Below are 13,921 nucleotides of genomic sequence, written 5' to 3' on the forward strand. Positions count from 1 at the left end.
TATACAGTGATCGAAAGTTCGTATTTATAAGTAATCAACTTTAATTGCATGATTTACAACATTTGAGGGTTGTTTTTTTTTGTTTGTTTTTTTGTTTGTTTGTTTTTTGCTTTCTATTTTCAAGTTTTACAGAAAGTGGGAAGAGGGTGGGAAAAAGGGCAGAGGAGAGAGAAAGCAAGCAGAAAGAAGAAACCCCAGGGACTTTTTCTCAGGTTAAAATCATCCCGTCGGAATTGTTTCTTACCCTCTTTTTTTATTTTCTTTTTTCCTTTGTTAGATGTAAAAATAACAACAACAAAAAAAAATTCTTTCAAGAAAACAGAAACCACAATATATATACTACATCCATTTGGCAGCTGCCCCTGTGTATTTGCAAAAAATGTCGTCTTCTCTCTACATGTACAAATTTTAATACTTGAAGTTTTTATTTTTAAGCTCAGACTCTTGTATAGAAAATTCTTGGAGGACAAAAGTAGACTTCAGGAGGGGACTGAGTTATTTAATATTTTTACATTTTTTTTTTTTTTTCTCTCAAAGAATTGACATATTTCCAACCGAAGAGGAAAAGATCGGTATTTACTTTTATATATATATATTTATATATGTAATGTATTCTTAAAGCAACATTAACCCCTTTTGTCCTCCGGCTTTAGGAAAAGTTTCTCCTCTGGTGGTTTTTTTTTTTGATGTCGTTTTTTTCACTGTGGTATTTTTCTTTTTTGCGGTGACACGAAGAAAAACCAGAATAGGGAAAATGTTTACCATCTGCCTCAGTAAATAATAACTATCAATATTACATATTTTCATTAATTTAAAAAAAAAAAAAATAATAAAACCTATTGGAGGCAATGAGTAGGGCGTCCTTTGGCCAACAGCCAGAAGATCACCCTCTTCCCCCCGACCTCCCCAACGCACACGAGGAAAAAAAAAAAATAAACAAGAAAAAGGACTGGTTATGATTCCAGCCATAACAAAAATATATTCTTTGTACTCTACTGTCCCTCAGGTTCGTTGTTGGTTTGCTTTGAAAACCACAAACTACTGCTGCAGAGTTCAGATGTGTCCAAGGAAAAATGTTGTTTTAGCTAAGAAAGATTCAAAAAAATTCGTCTTCAGTACAAAAAGTCTTGAGAAAATAAGTTTTTTTTCTTTTTTCTTCTTTTTCTTTTTTTTGCTCCCAAAATGCTACAATGTGTCTAGTGTATGTCTAGTGTACTCTGTGAAAGATTTGAATTCAAGTCTGAGTTCTCAGAGCTGAGCCCCAGTTCTGTGGCGCTTGTACCATGGAGGCCTGCCATACCAGGATTGCTAGCAAGCTGGGAAAGCATTGCACTCTGGTCCGGGCTGGCAAAGTGCCCTTGATCCATGGGATTAGCCTGTGCAGCTACCAGTCCTGGATGTGGGGAGCTGGTCTGCGGGGAGACGTGGTGCGGAGAAGGCTGAGGCTGCATCCGGGGGGATGGGCTGGAATGGGGGGGCTGGGACTGGGGCCGTGGGGAGGGTACAGGCTGCGGAGAGCGCACTTGATTGGTGAGCGACGAAGGGAGCTGCTGACCCTGTAGGTGCGGGGACTGGGCCTGGTTGGGCAGCATGTGCTGCTGGGGGCTCATAGGATTGGGCTGAGCCGGGGACCCCATCTGCTGCTGGAGCAGCCTCTGCTGGAAAGCCTGCTGCAAACTGGCTCCTGTCTCTGCACTCATGGCCTGGGGAAGCTGGCTTATCTGTCCCATGTTTCCTTGCTGCATCTGTTGCATGTGATGCTGCATCCGTTGCTGCTGCTGCTGTTGCTGCTGCTGCTGCGGATACCCGACTCCCTGGGGCTGCTGGAACTGGTTGTGGTTGGCCATCCCTGGCCCCAGCGCCGGTCCCACTCCTTGCTGCTGCTGCTGGCGCTGCTGCTCCATTATCTGGTGCCGCCGCATCAGGAGGTCTCGGAACTGAGGAGCCATCCCCGAGTGATTCATATTCATCTGCTGTGCCTGAGGATTCATCCCAGCCATGGCTTGCTGCGGCTGCTGTGGCGGCTGCTGCTGCTGTGGCATGCTGGGCCTCTGCACCCCTCCCTGCATAGGGTTCATGTTCTGCATGGCTGCGTTGGGGTGCACCCCTGCCTGCTGCCCCTGCATGGCCTGCTGCGGTTGGAGCCCCGGCTGGCCCTGGGGCATGCCAGGCTGACCAGGCATCCCCTGGGGATTCTGGGACCCCGCGTACTTGGCAGCCCGCTGCTTGATGAAAGCAGCCAGCAGCTGAGGATTGGAGTGAAGGATGTTAAGCACCTGCTGCTGCTGCATGGGTGAGCTGGGAGACCTGAGTGTCCTCAGTAGGTTCTGTAAGGCCGCCTGGGGCAGAGGTGGCTGTTTTGGCTGGGCAGCGCCAGGTACCTGGCCCATTCCTGGCTGAGGTGCCATATTCATCGGTTGACCTGGCTGGGCTACTGACATCATGGATGGCCTCTGCATTCCCGGCTGCAGTTGAGCTTGGGGCAAGCCACCCTGCACCCAAGGTGGCTGCTGCTGGATCCCCGCCGGCCCCATTCCTTGATCTATGTGACCACCAGGACCCCTGGCTATCTGCGGAGGATTCATTCCCATGGGCGGCATCTGGGGCATCTGGTGCTGAATCGGCCTTTGGAAAATCTGAACCTGCGCCATCTGTCGTTGGGTCTCCGCCGCCCTCTGGATCTGCATGGCCATTTCCACCGCTGCTGGAGGAGGACCCTGGACTGGCGGCTGAGGCGGCTGGGGTGGAGTCGGAGGAGTCACCTGGCCGCCCGCCTTGCCCTGGGACACAGCGCCGGGGGGCTGAGTTCTCGGCATGCTGTAGGGCGGCATGCTGTTGGGAGGCGCGGGCTGAGGCTGTGAGGCGGGCTGGGGTGGAGGCTGGGGCTGGGGAGTTTGCGGCGTCGTGGGCTGCTGGCCTGTTGGAGTCGTCGGGGTGGCCGGTGTTGGTGAGGGCAGCCCCTGCTGCTGGCCCACCACACCGGTCCGCTGCATGCTTGCCATCCTCCTTCGGAGCATCTGAGCTTGTTGCAGGCGGTGCTGAAGTTGCTGTTGTCGGAGCTTGTGTTTGATGTTGAGGCAGAAGGGCACTGGGCACTTGTTCTCCTGGCAGTGCTTTGCATGGTAGCAGCAAAGAGCAATGAGTTGCTTGCAGATGGGGCACCCTCCGTTGGTTTTGCGTTTGCAGCCTTTGGTGTGTTGGACAACCCGTTTCATCTTCTGGCAGGATGGCAGCGAGCAGTTGGCGTTACGGCACTGGCAGGCATGGACCAGGGACTGGATGCAGCGCTGGATGCTCAGGCGGCGGGAGTCACCTGGGCTCTGGGTGGTTGCAGTCTGCTGGTTGTTGCTCTCATCATCTAGACCAAGGCCTAATTTCTCCATCTTATGGTCATGATTCTTAGTGTTATAGCAGGTGATGCACAGGTCATAATCCTGGAAAGACAACGAAGGTAAAGTTATCAGTGTTCCTGTTACTCCCACACAATAAGCAAATGGTGTATGCCATCTCAGTGCATTACTCCCAGACTGTTCCAGGCAAATTAATGCTTGGGAGAAAAAAAATCAGTCTTTCAGGCTATGCTGAGGTAGCAGAGAGGAATGAATTGAAACTATAGCCAGGGAAAGTGTGCAGGAATATAAAGGTGTCTGAAGTTTACACAAACGTGTATCTTGAATAACAAGTTTGCTCTGAGTTAATAAGTCACAAGTGATTCAGCCAGGCTGAAAAAAATCCCTTTCTTTCCTGATTTAAAAAAGGAGAAGAAAGGCAAGGATCAAACAGCTGTTGCATGCTGCTTTTTCAAAAGAAGGGGTACCTTTCCTACCACTCTTACTCAACTTTCGAAGAAGGAAGAATGAAAGCTGGGCTGTCAGGTGAGTTGAACCCAAAAGTGTGCTGATAGAAGAACAGAATAGCATTTACAGTCTGTAAAAGCAACAGCAAGAATTTGGGCTCAATTTATTTAAGATGATCCAAGTTATCCAAGGGATTCAATTAATCTGTAAGCAACGTAGAATTTGTTTTCCAATACCTACTTTAAAATGAGAATATAAAAACTTAATCAGAACTTTTCAGAAACAAATCCACAGCAATCATTTACTTCTAGCAGGCTAAAAAATTAAGTTACAAGACAGATTTAAGATTCTTCCAGATTCTGGGAACAGGCCCACCGGGCTCGGTCTTCAAACACTGATACTGCAAACAGTTCTGAGAACAAGTATGCTGTTCGCTACTACAGAGTGACAACAGAACAATCACCCAAGAACAGAAATCTGTTTTATGGTATAGCAAAACCTCTGTATCAGAAAACTGACAGAGAGCCCTGTTTACAGAAATACTGCAGCACCACAGTTTGGAAGAACGAACACACTGCTCTTCAGAACGATCAAGTAATTACAGCCCAAGCAACCATTACTTTTTCCAGCTGTTTAAGCAGCAGCACTTTAAATGAATTACAGGAAATGCAATTCTGCTACTTCAGTTTTGAAAGCTTGAAAGTAGAAGACAAAAATTTCACTGAGTAGCCAACTTGTAGTACTATCTGATAAGAAAAAACATCCTTCTTTCCTCAACTGCCAGAAGGTGAACTGTACAGATCTTTTTTGTAACATTGAGAAGACTCTGGGCACAGAAATATAGGGATGCCAGTAGGGAAAACTTCACCAAACGTACCTCACACACAGTGCAGTGCCATCTGGTCTCCACGTGATGCTTGCACTCGTTGCAGGTGTAAACAAAGCGGTCTTGGCTCTGCGTGTGCAGCTCCACCAGCATGCACATGGTTGACCACTGAGCTCTTCGCAGTGAGGAGAACTCCAGGTGCTTGTCTCTAGCAAGGGTAAGGAAAGCATCGCGCCCATCCATCAGGTCGCATGGAATGAGTGGGTCAGGCTCAACGATGGGGGGAAGGGAGTTGGCTGCAGGGCCAGCAATGAGACGGATGACAAAGAAAACCTGAGAATTGAAATAGAAATAATTAATGCCAGCACTTATCAAGACTTTTTGTTCAAACTCCAGTGTACATTTCTAGGCCCAGCTAACGCCTGAATGATGTGCTGCTACAGTAGTGTGTCCTTAAGAACTGGGAAACTTCAAACTTCTGAGTGCGCCGCAAGTTGGTTTACCTTCTTCATAGCAAAGAAAACGACCACTTACTGGTACTTAACTCTAGTGTACCACCCAACTCCCCAGTCAAACCTGTATGATTTACAGCACACAGTTCTGTCAGAAGGACCAAGGTTTTGAACATCTGTATACTTCAAAACAGTATTTCTCATCCTATCAACTCTCACCTCTTTGTGTTTCTCCATAGTGGCATACAGCTTTTGGGAAAGGTCATTGGACACATTCGGCATGCCAGGCTTCTTCTTATTGCCACGACTCAAACTGCTCTTGTTCTTACTTGTCTTCTTATTGTTTTTCTTTTTGGCATTTTTGCTGTCTCCTTTGCTCACCTAATAATTTTAAAGGCATTTTATGTCAGGTACCTACATCACACCACACCAGCATTTTATTACTTTCACACCTCTAGTAGCATGACTAAACATACTTCACAGGCACTTCAAAGACACTTACTGGGGTCCTCTGAAAGATTAAATTAATTCAATTGGAGTTACTCTAGAAGATAACAAGATCCAGGTATGGTTGCAGGAACACTAAAAGCATAAATGTTTAGGAATTATAAGGGATAAAGAACACTAAATGATATTTAGTGAAACCCATCTGCTTATGATATTTGAACACTGTAGAATCTCCTGGATAATTACCAATGTGTTCAGCAAATGGCTCTTAATGCAACTCAAAACTAAAAATAACTGAAAAGCACAACTGATACTGCACTAACCAGAGGTAAGGCAGACTTACTCCACCTAGATTTTGTTTGTTACAGCCCTCTGTCCAACAGATTGTATCAAACTGATTTTAACATAAAGTTTTTCTTCCCAGTCTAAAAAGCCTTAGTAACGTAATTTCTAGTATGAGGACATGATAGGAAGGTGCAGCAGTTAAAACAAAACAAAAAAGAAACTTCAACTAACTTAGTTAATGCAAATTTGGTATCAAGTTGCCTAGCTCCCAGATGGCTCATAAACTTAAGTCTATTCAAAAGCCTTTCAGGAGATGTTGCAAGGACAGCAAAGGAGAATTACAAATTCTAGTTGTAACAAGCTTTTTTTGATGCAGAAATCTTCTAGACAACAACTGTAAAGCAGAACAAAATTCTAATATCTGTATCTATATCAGTGTTCAGAGCTAACTAGCAAGTACTACTGTGTGGGCAAAACTTCACCCTGGATTCACCACCTATTCCATGAAAGCTCAGAAGATCAAGGAAACAAGTTCTGCATCTGTTCATTTATGAATTTGTTTGTGAAAAGGCATAACTCTTTTTTGTTCTTTGTGGAATGTGAAAGCACATTTGTTGTATGCGCTCCAAAAAGAAAATGGCACAAACAAAACACCAGCAAGAAACTGTTGTAGCTTGAGTAGCCCTACAACAATTCAGTTTTATTTTGAGCTTCAGATCTTTGATGCCTGAAAACCTCCTACTAAAAAAACCCAAAACCCTATGCTGGGTGAATTACTAAATCAGAGCTGTGTTTCTCTGGTGCTCTGCTAAGATCATTATTATAACATCCAGGTTACTAAGGAAAGAGTCACTGTTCAAAAGCGAAAGCTTAAGGAAAAGGTTTCCTAGCCAGGCCAAAGTTGCAGCACGAACCTTGATAACAGTTGAATTTCGGTAACAAAATACTCAATTAGCAGCTGTTTCCTTTTTAAAAATGTTGGTAACTAGTTAGGTTTACAGCCACGTGAACAGCAACCAATAATTTAAATGTAGAGGGTATTTTAACAGCTTTAACTTATAAAACGTAAATTTGAGTTTTGATTAGAGCAAAATATGAAAAAGCCAGCTAAATGAAGAGCCTAGGCCCTTCTTCTGCTTCACTTAGTAACAGGAAATCACAACTTTTGCATTACGTCATGAAATAACAGAAGCACTCTTACATCTGTGCTTTCATTACTAGTGTTCTCTTCTCTCTTCCGCTCTTCCTCCTCTTGCTCGAGTTCCTTAATACTCTCCTCCAGAACATTTGGCCAGAAGTCCCCTTCAAAGTAAGGTAACTCTTTTGCACTTGTCAGACGGTCTTCTGTTGCTTGCTTAAATATATCCTGCATAATTAACACACCTGGTTACCACTATAACAGTTGAAGAGAGTAAAGGCACCAATAAATCTGAATTAAATTTGTAAGAGTATGGTCTATATACAGATTAAACACTGCATCATTTACAGAAAATTCCTCAGACACATTTCAAGTATTCCCACTCATGTAACCACCTCATAGACTTCAATGCACAAACTTACCCCACAGCTATATTTAACACAGGAATACTAGAGATCCATAAGTTCTTTCTATTAACAAAAGTGAGGTTTGCTCTCTTAAACAGCATTCCTCAAGAATTTAGTTTGTTCTACCTCATCACTTAAAATCTCTCGCTAGCACTGATTTCAGAAGCTATATGCATTGAATAGGATTGTTTTTTAACTCCAGGATTTTAGTGATCAAATCCCTTAAATGTAGCACAATCCCAGAATCAGACAAAGCGTAGGCAAGGAAGAAACCAAGATGAGGCTGGTCAAAACCAGCCCTTAACACAGACAGTCATCCAACAAACCTTGTAGTCGTGAACAATGCGCTCTGACACAGATTTGTCCAGCATCTTTTTGTACCACTCTTGCAGTCGTTTGGGTTTGGGTATCTTTTGGTCAGGAGGATGGCAATGGAAAATGTAGTCATCTCCTTCACTTGGTGGGCATGCCCAGATATGTCCAGTAGTATACCTAGCATCATTAGATAAAGAACAGTATATGTTGGCTCTGAGTTATTAATAGAACTTGCTTTCTTCTCTGCCACAAGATGGAGCCACCTCAAAGTTGGCTGACATTAACAGATGGATAATAATAGCTCTCAAAGATTTAATTCTAGTGTTCATTCCAGCTTAATTCGCATAGATAATGTTTGCATTTTTTCACTGACTTTCAGAAATTCAGCACTGTATGCAGAATAAATCACAAAGTGAGCACACTTTCCAGTCAAGGTAAAATCTAAGCCTAAAGTAGACCTGCAAGTGCCACCTGATAACTAATGAGAACGTGGAGACAGCATAATCATTCACTACTTAGGAACATTTAAAACATGCGTTTACTTGAACAACTCATTTTTCTACTATGGTTCCTTTTTAACTTTGAAGACCTGTTTCAAAAGGTTTCACCATTATATCCGAGAATAAAGAAGGTAGTCACTGTTGACCTCAGCTACTGGGTATACAAACACAAGTACTATGAAGACAAATGGCATCCAGATAGTAGCAGCTGCAGAAAATAAAATACCATGAAGATCACTTCTTCATTCACAGTTTTTCTCTATTAGTTTAAAAAAAAAAACTCCCATTGGAGGAATGATCAGATCTCAAGTTAGAGAAAAATAACCATCCTTGGTGTGCTAATTAACAGCTCTGCAGAACCCTACCCAAACCCTAGGTACTGCAGCCAGTTGTCATTCCTTCTGCTTGAGAAGGGAGAGATGATATTGCATGACCAATATTGTTTTCCCAAAATTAGAACCTGATGTTACCTATTCCACAGAGAACAGCATTAAGTAGAATTGAGGCTTGAGCTCCATGTAGCAGTTTTACAGATTCCCAGGTCAGAAATATACAATAAAAAGTGGTAAAAAAAAAAAAGTCTGAAGTATGCCTTCAAAGTTCACACATTCATCATTTCTCTGCAGTACTGAAAACAGTACAATACCACCTGCCTCCATTCTGACTCTCCCAATTTTTCTCATGCAACTCATCTCCCAAAATTTCTTCATGAATAACTCTGCCAAATGATACCAGATACCTTTGACAATAGATTGATGCTTATTTTACTGCCTTTTCTACTTGAGTAGTCATGATCATTTATGATCATTTCCACCGTTCTTATTTCACCTGTTCTGTATTCTCTTTTGTGCTGCCTCATGTATTTTCTGTTCTTTTGCACTGTCCTGTGTATAATTTCCTTCCCCTCCTCCAACTTCTCAGTTTTTCACAATTTGAACTGCTCTTTCTGCAAGAGATTTCTTAGCAGCCTTGCACAACTGCAAGAGTTAATCAGTGCAGACAGAAGAAACTTACCTCTCTCACACAAACAAGCATGGGTAAGAACTTGCCAGCCCAATGGAATGACCCAATTGAAGCAGTGGCATTTCTCAAGTATTGTACACAATCAGCACGGCCACCAGAATTTCATAACCCAGACAGAAAGGTCAGTTTTTCCACTTAGATTTAAGGAAGTTTAACATCAGTCTGGAAACTCTTTATATACCTGAAGTATGTGAATGAAGCCTCTTCTGAAAGGCCTGTTAATCTCCTTTTTGTCTTTTCTCTTTCTCACCTGTACACAGGTATTACCAGTTTACTCTGTCACTTGGTATGATATTTGGCACCATATTCTGCATAATAGGTATTAGTAACTTGCAGTGAGAGCTATGGAACACAAATCTGCACAGAAGGAAACATTTAAAAAGAATACTTACCCTAATTTCTTGACATATTCTAGATATCCAATTAGGATTTCATGATAGACAGCAGTCCTCAAGCATTTAGGGCGGAAGAAATGAACACTGTCAAGGTAAGATATATACACTCGCCTAGAAAAAAAAAGAGGGCATGATCAGAAACAGATTTTAAGTTAGTTCTAAATTTTTTTTTTTCATGTTTTACATATTTGAAAGATCCAGCACAACAGTCCTCAAAACGTCTAATCCTAATTTACTTCTAGAAACCAGCTGTTAATATACTAGCCTCCTCTGTCTAGAATGATCCAATCCCTTCCCTTAGAATACTGACAAGTGATCCCAAAGTCAGCGCTGTCTGCCAGCCAGCATCTCCAGTAAAAAGTGATTCTGAAATATTTCCTCCAGGAACTGTTTTGTTTTTGTTTTTAGAGTAGCATCAAAGCTTTTAGAGCTTTGTTTCACAAAGTTTCACAGAACTGAAACATTCCCAAAATAAAATTAGCGGTTATCAGACAGCTACTCACCTTTGATTGGGTGGGGGACAGTCTGAGCCATACTCCTGCACATGCATCCCAAAGAAGCACAAATCTACACCATCAATCTCCTCAAAGGCAAAAAGTGCTTTTGTTCGATAGGGGAAAGACTCAGCCATCTCTCCATTGTCTACAAATCTGCAAAGTAGAAAGTAAAAACAGAGCGTCAAATATATTCACATGTTAGAAAATACATATCACTATGTCAAAGGAACAATGAGGGCTACTCCAAGTGTAATTTTTGTGTAATTTTACACTTAAATGCTTACAGATTACTGAAATATAAATGCATCCACTTTTTGCTACAAAAAAAGAGAACATGACAAATAATGGAAGTTCCTGTAACACCTGTTCATCAAGAACTGGTTAGTAGTGAGTTTTTAAACTCAGTCTTTATCAGCTTCTCAAAGATAGCACCAAGTAGCTTCCCCACCTTCCCCCACAGCTCCTCCTCAAAAGGAACCAAAACTGGAAATGGACAGACCATACCTTGCTTTCATTCCTGGCTTTACTTCGACAGTTTTGTCAGATGCATGTACCACCCTAACTGTAACCTCTCCTGCCTCTGGGTGATTCTGTCGCTTTAGGAAATCATTGACTCTGTTCTCTAAGAAGGTACCAAGTCTTGTAGCCGGTAACCCTGCAGAAAAAATAAAATCAGTTCTAAATACATACGAAATGGAACTGTTCAAATGTGATTGTGTGATTTCTCTATTTAGGTGTCATATGAAAAGCAAATCAATGCATGCAGTTCATTACTATAAATTAAATCATTACTGTTGAACGCTACTCTTACATAGAGATGAGCTGTCTTTCACCTACAGGCACGCTTGTAGTTTAGACATCACTCAAACGAAGAAAGATTCTGCATCTCAAACCAGTTCTTATCTATCTTACAAGTCAATTGCAACTAAGGCTCCTCCTGAAAAGAAGCGTTTAAGCTTTTAATTACTTAAACTAGATTACAAAACATTGCTTTCAGACACAGCACAGAGCAGACGTAGAAGTAAACTCTGCCACAGTAGCCAGCTTAGTCTCTCCAGTTACCAAAAGAATCTATGTTGACAAATAACTACTAAACATGGCTGACTGCAAGTAATGTAGTTTGTTCAGAAGTTTCTTTTTTCCTTTTTTTTTTTTCTCCTTTTTCTACAGTTGGACTTGATGATCTTTAAGGTCTTTTCCAATTCTATGAGCAATTCTATGATTCAACCAAAATTTGGACAACAGAACAAGCATACAGGTAACTGACAAAACCTAAAGTTAAGAATGAGTTTAAAACTTACGGCGTAACAGGGTTTGTCCCACTGCTATCAAACTCGTACATTTTACAGTTTAGCACTTTCCAGCAAAAGCATCACTATGTATGCTAAGTGTGCAACACATGCAGATTGCTAGAAACAGAACTTAGCAGGTAACATCCATAAAATAATCCTTGCATAATTCCAATGTCCTCAATGAAATCAGCAAGTTTTGATTTTGGAAAAAGACACAGACTTGAAACCTTTGAGTTCTTCACTTTCTATTTTGAGAACAATCAAGGAGAACAGGGTGTTTGACAGAACTGTACACCACCTATCAGTCTCCCCCCACATTTCAAGACAATTTACGGAGTTGGAAAGACCCCCTCCTCTTTTCCAAAGCAGCTCCTTTAAAAGTACTGTGTAACACTAGTTGTACTTATGGTTGAATCTGTATTCAAACATACTGATTTTCTAGGTTTTTGGTTTTTTTTTCCTGGAGGGGGGTGGGGGGGTGGAAAGGAGGAGTATGACAAATATTTAAAAAAGTAAATAACTAAATAAAGAAGTTTTTGAAAGATTCTGTCTGTAACACAGGTTGATAGTAACTGCACAGATTTCCTCCTATATTACCTTCATACCAGCTACCTTCATCATGAGGAAATACCAAGTTTTGTGTTCACATGATGCAGCTTTCCAAGCTTTCAAGAGCAGTAACACAGTAATAAATGTGTAATCGTAGAATTAAGTTAGACTGTAGTCACACAACTAATTCTCAATGATGTTAATTATGTAATAAAAAGACCATGCACCTTATACTAGCAGGACCCTAACACAGTACATAAATCCTGTACGAAGGCAGCATCTGGGAATGCAAACATTCTCATCAAGAACTCTTGCACAGAGCTGACCAAATGTATACACCAAACTCAGAAGACTGAAATAAATGCAGGACAAGCACAGAAGACATCTCTTCCCTATTCTTAAATGGAAGTATTGTGGTGCAATTACAAGAAACTTACTTTTAGCAGAGAATTTGTTCTCTTTCCTGGTTCGCCCTGTTTTCTTCAGGCAGCCGTCGCAGACAAAGCTGAAACAGAAATATGAGAATGTGAAGAACACCCCAAATCAGACCATAAATCCCTTAGCATATTAAGACTGGAAGCAAAACCTTTCATCAGATAAGGTCTGGAAAAGACCTTAACTGACATTTGAGCTGAAAGATTGCAGAGAGAATAGTGCCAGCAGAAATAGCCCATTTCTTAGTTGCAGTTGAGTAACTAAACATCAGGGGGAGCAGCTGCTGTCAGCTACCCCACCACCACCTGCAAACTTCAGCTCAGAAAGCAAGGGTCTTCTCTGGCAGATCTGACAATATGTCTAACTTAAAGTATTCCCAAAGCAAACAGTCTCAAATCGGTGTCTCTGATGAAGATGAAGTACCAAATTATGTAAAGCAAAAGCCTGATTTAAAGAAGACTAGATTGTTTTTTCAGATTTAATCTGATTACTGAGGCCAAAAAACAAGTGAATTCGTCTTAAATTCTTTAGTGGTTACAGAATTTGAAAACGACAAAGCATTCTGAGTTATACAGAAAATAGATTGGTAGGAAATTATTACAGGAACTACAAGCATCTTTAAATGTAAACAAGGCTGAAAGATTCTCTTCTATACATGGGAACATCCAAACACCTTCACATGTAACAGTAAAATATAATTTCTGAATTCAAGGTTACCTTGTGTATTCTGTAAGCTTTTCAGGTGAACGTGCAACTTTTTGCTTGGATAGGGTTTTATCAGACAAATTTTACACATGCACTAACTCTAGTAAATCTATCTTATAGTCAAGGAAGAGAAATTCCTCACCCAGAAGGCCAGATAATCTCATTGTGAAGAACACAGATCTGGTGCATTTTTCTTCCGCATTCTATACATTCAACAAATCTGTAGAAAGAAAGGAATCAAGGTTAGTAGTACCATTAATTGCTTCTGTGTTTTGTATAATTGTCAGCTCAAGTCTATGCAGGGATACATTATTACCATTTGCTTCCTTTACCTCCATCCACCTCGCTCATTTTTTAAAAAGAAACCCTTCTAAGGATCAAACCTGTGAACTGCTTGTTGCTATAATAAGGAAGAAAATTCATTCACTGTGTGAGAAGCGAGGAACCAGGAGAAACAGTTGTCTATTAGTCACCCCACTATGCCTGAAGCCTGAGGAACACTGCACATCTACTGCAGAAAAGTGGGAAAGAGGGAAATAGTAGCAATGTCTAGATATCTTCAGATTTCTAGAGCAGATTTAGGGACGGCTCTGAGCTAAGTTACACAGCTTGCTTCACGAAAGTCAGTGAATGTAGTTTTCCTAAATACCTAAAAGTTGTTTCACATATCAGGACAATCTGATTCCTTTTGAACACATCTATTTGTAAGTCAGATTTAGAATGAATAGTTGTTGTTTATGTAGGGCACAGAGCATTTAGGCTTGTATTTTAGTGTTGGGCTGCACCTCCACAACAACAAAGGGAAAGACAAGTTATGAATCAAGTTATTATTCTCTTCTTCCCACAGCCCTTGAAAAA

At 41.5% G+C, this 13,921-nt stretch overlaps 1 protein-coding gene across 2 annotated transcripts in view; it reads right to left on the bottom strand.

Annotated features, from left to right (window-relative positions):
- Positions 1-6: 6 nt before the first annotated feature.
- Positions 7-13,921, bottom strand: part of EP300 (E1A binding protein p300) — a 57,717-nt gene continuing 43,802 nt past the window's right edge. For both annotated transcript variants that reach the window (XM_042889662.1, XM_042889663.1), the window contains exons 22-31: positions 13,206-13,283; positions 12,361-12,428; positions 10,587-10,737; positions 10,089-10,235; positions 9,583-9,696; positions 7,679-7,844; positions 7,009-7,173; positions 5,295-5,456; positions 4,675-4,956; positions 7-3,434 (exon numbers count right to left, since the gene is read on the bottom strand). In XM_042889662.1, the coding sequence (XP_042745596.1) occupies positions 1,197-3,434; positions 4,675-4,956; positions 5,295-5,456; positions 7,009-7,173; positions 7,679-7,844; positions 9,583-9,696; positions 10,089-10,235; positions 10,587-10,737; positions 12,361-12,428; positions 13,206-13,283 (3,571 nt within the window). In that variant the 3' untranslated portion in view covers positions 7-1,196. The remainder of the gene's footprint in view (positions 3,435-4,674; positions 4,957-5,294; positions 5,457-7,008; positions 7,174-7,678; positions 7,845-9,582; positions 9,697-10,088; positions 10,236-10,586; positions 10,738-12,360; positions 12,429-13,205; positions 13,284-13,921) is intronic.

This window comes from Lagopus leucura, unplaced genomic scaffold, assembly GCF_019238085.1.
Source record: "Lagopus leucura isolate 7727_CA_CO unplaced genomic scaffold, USGS_WTPT01 Super-Scaffold_100159, whole genome shotgun sequence".
In the NCBI taxonomy this organism is placed as follows: domain Eukaryota; kingdom Metazoa; phylum Chordata; class Aves; order Galliformes; family Phasianidae; genus Lagopus; species Lagopus leucura.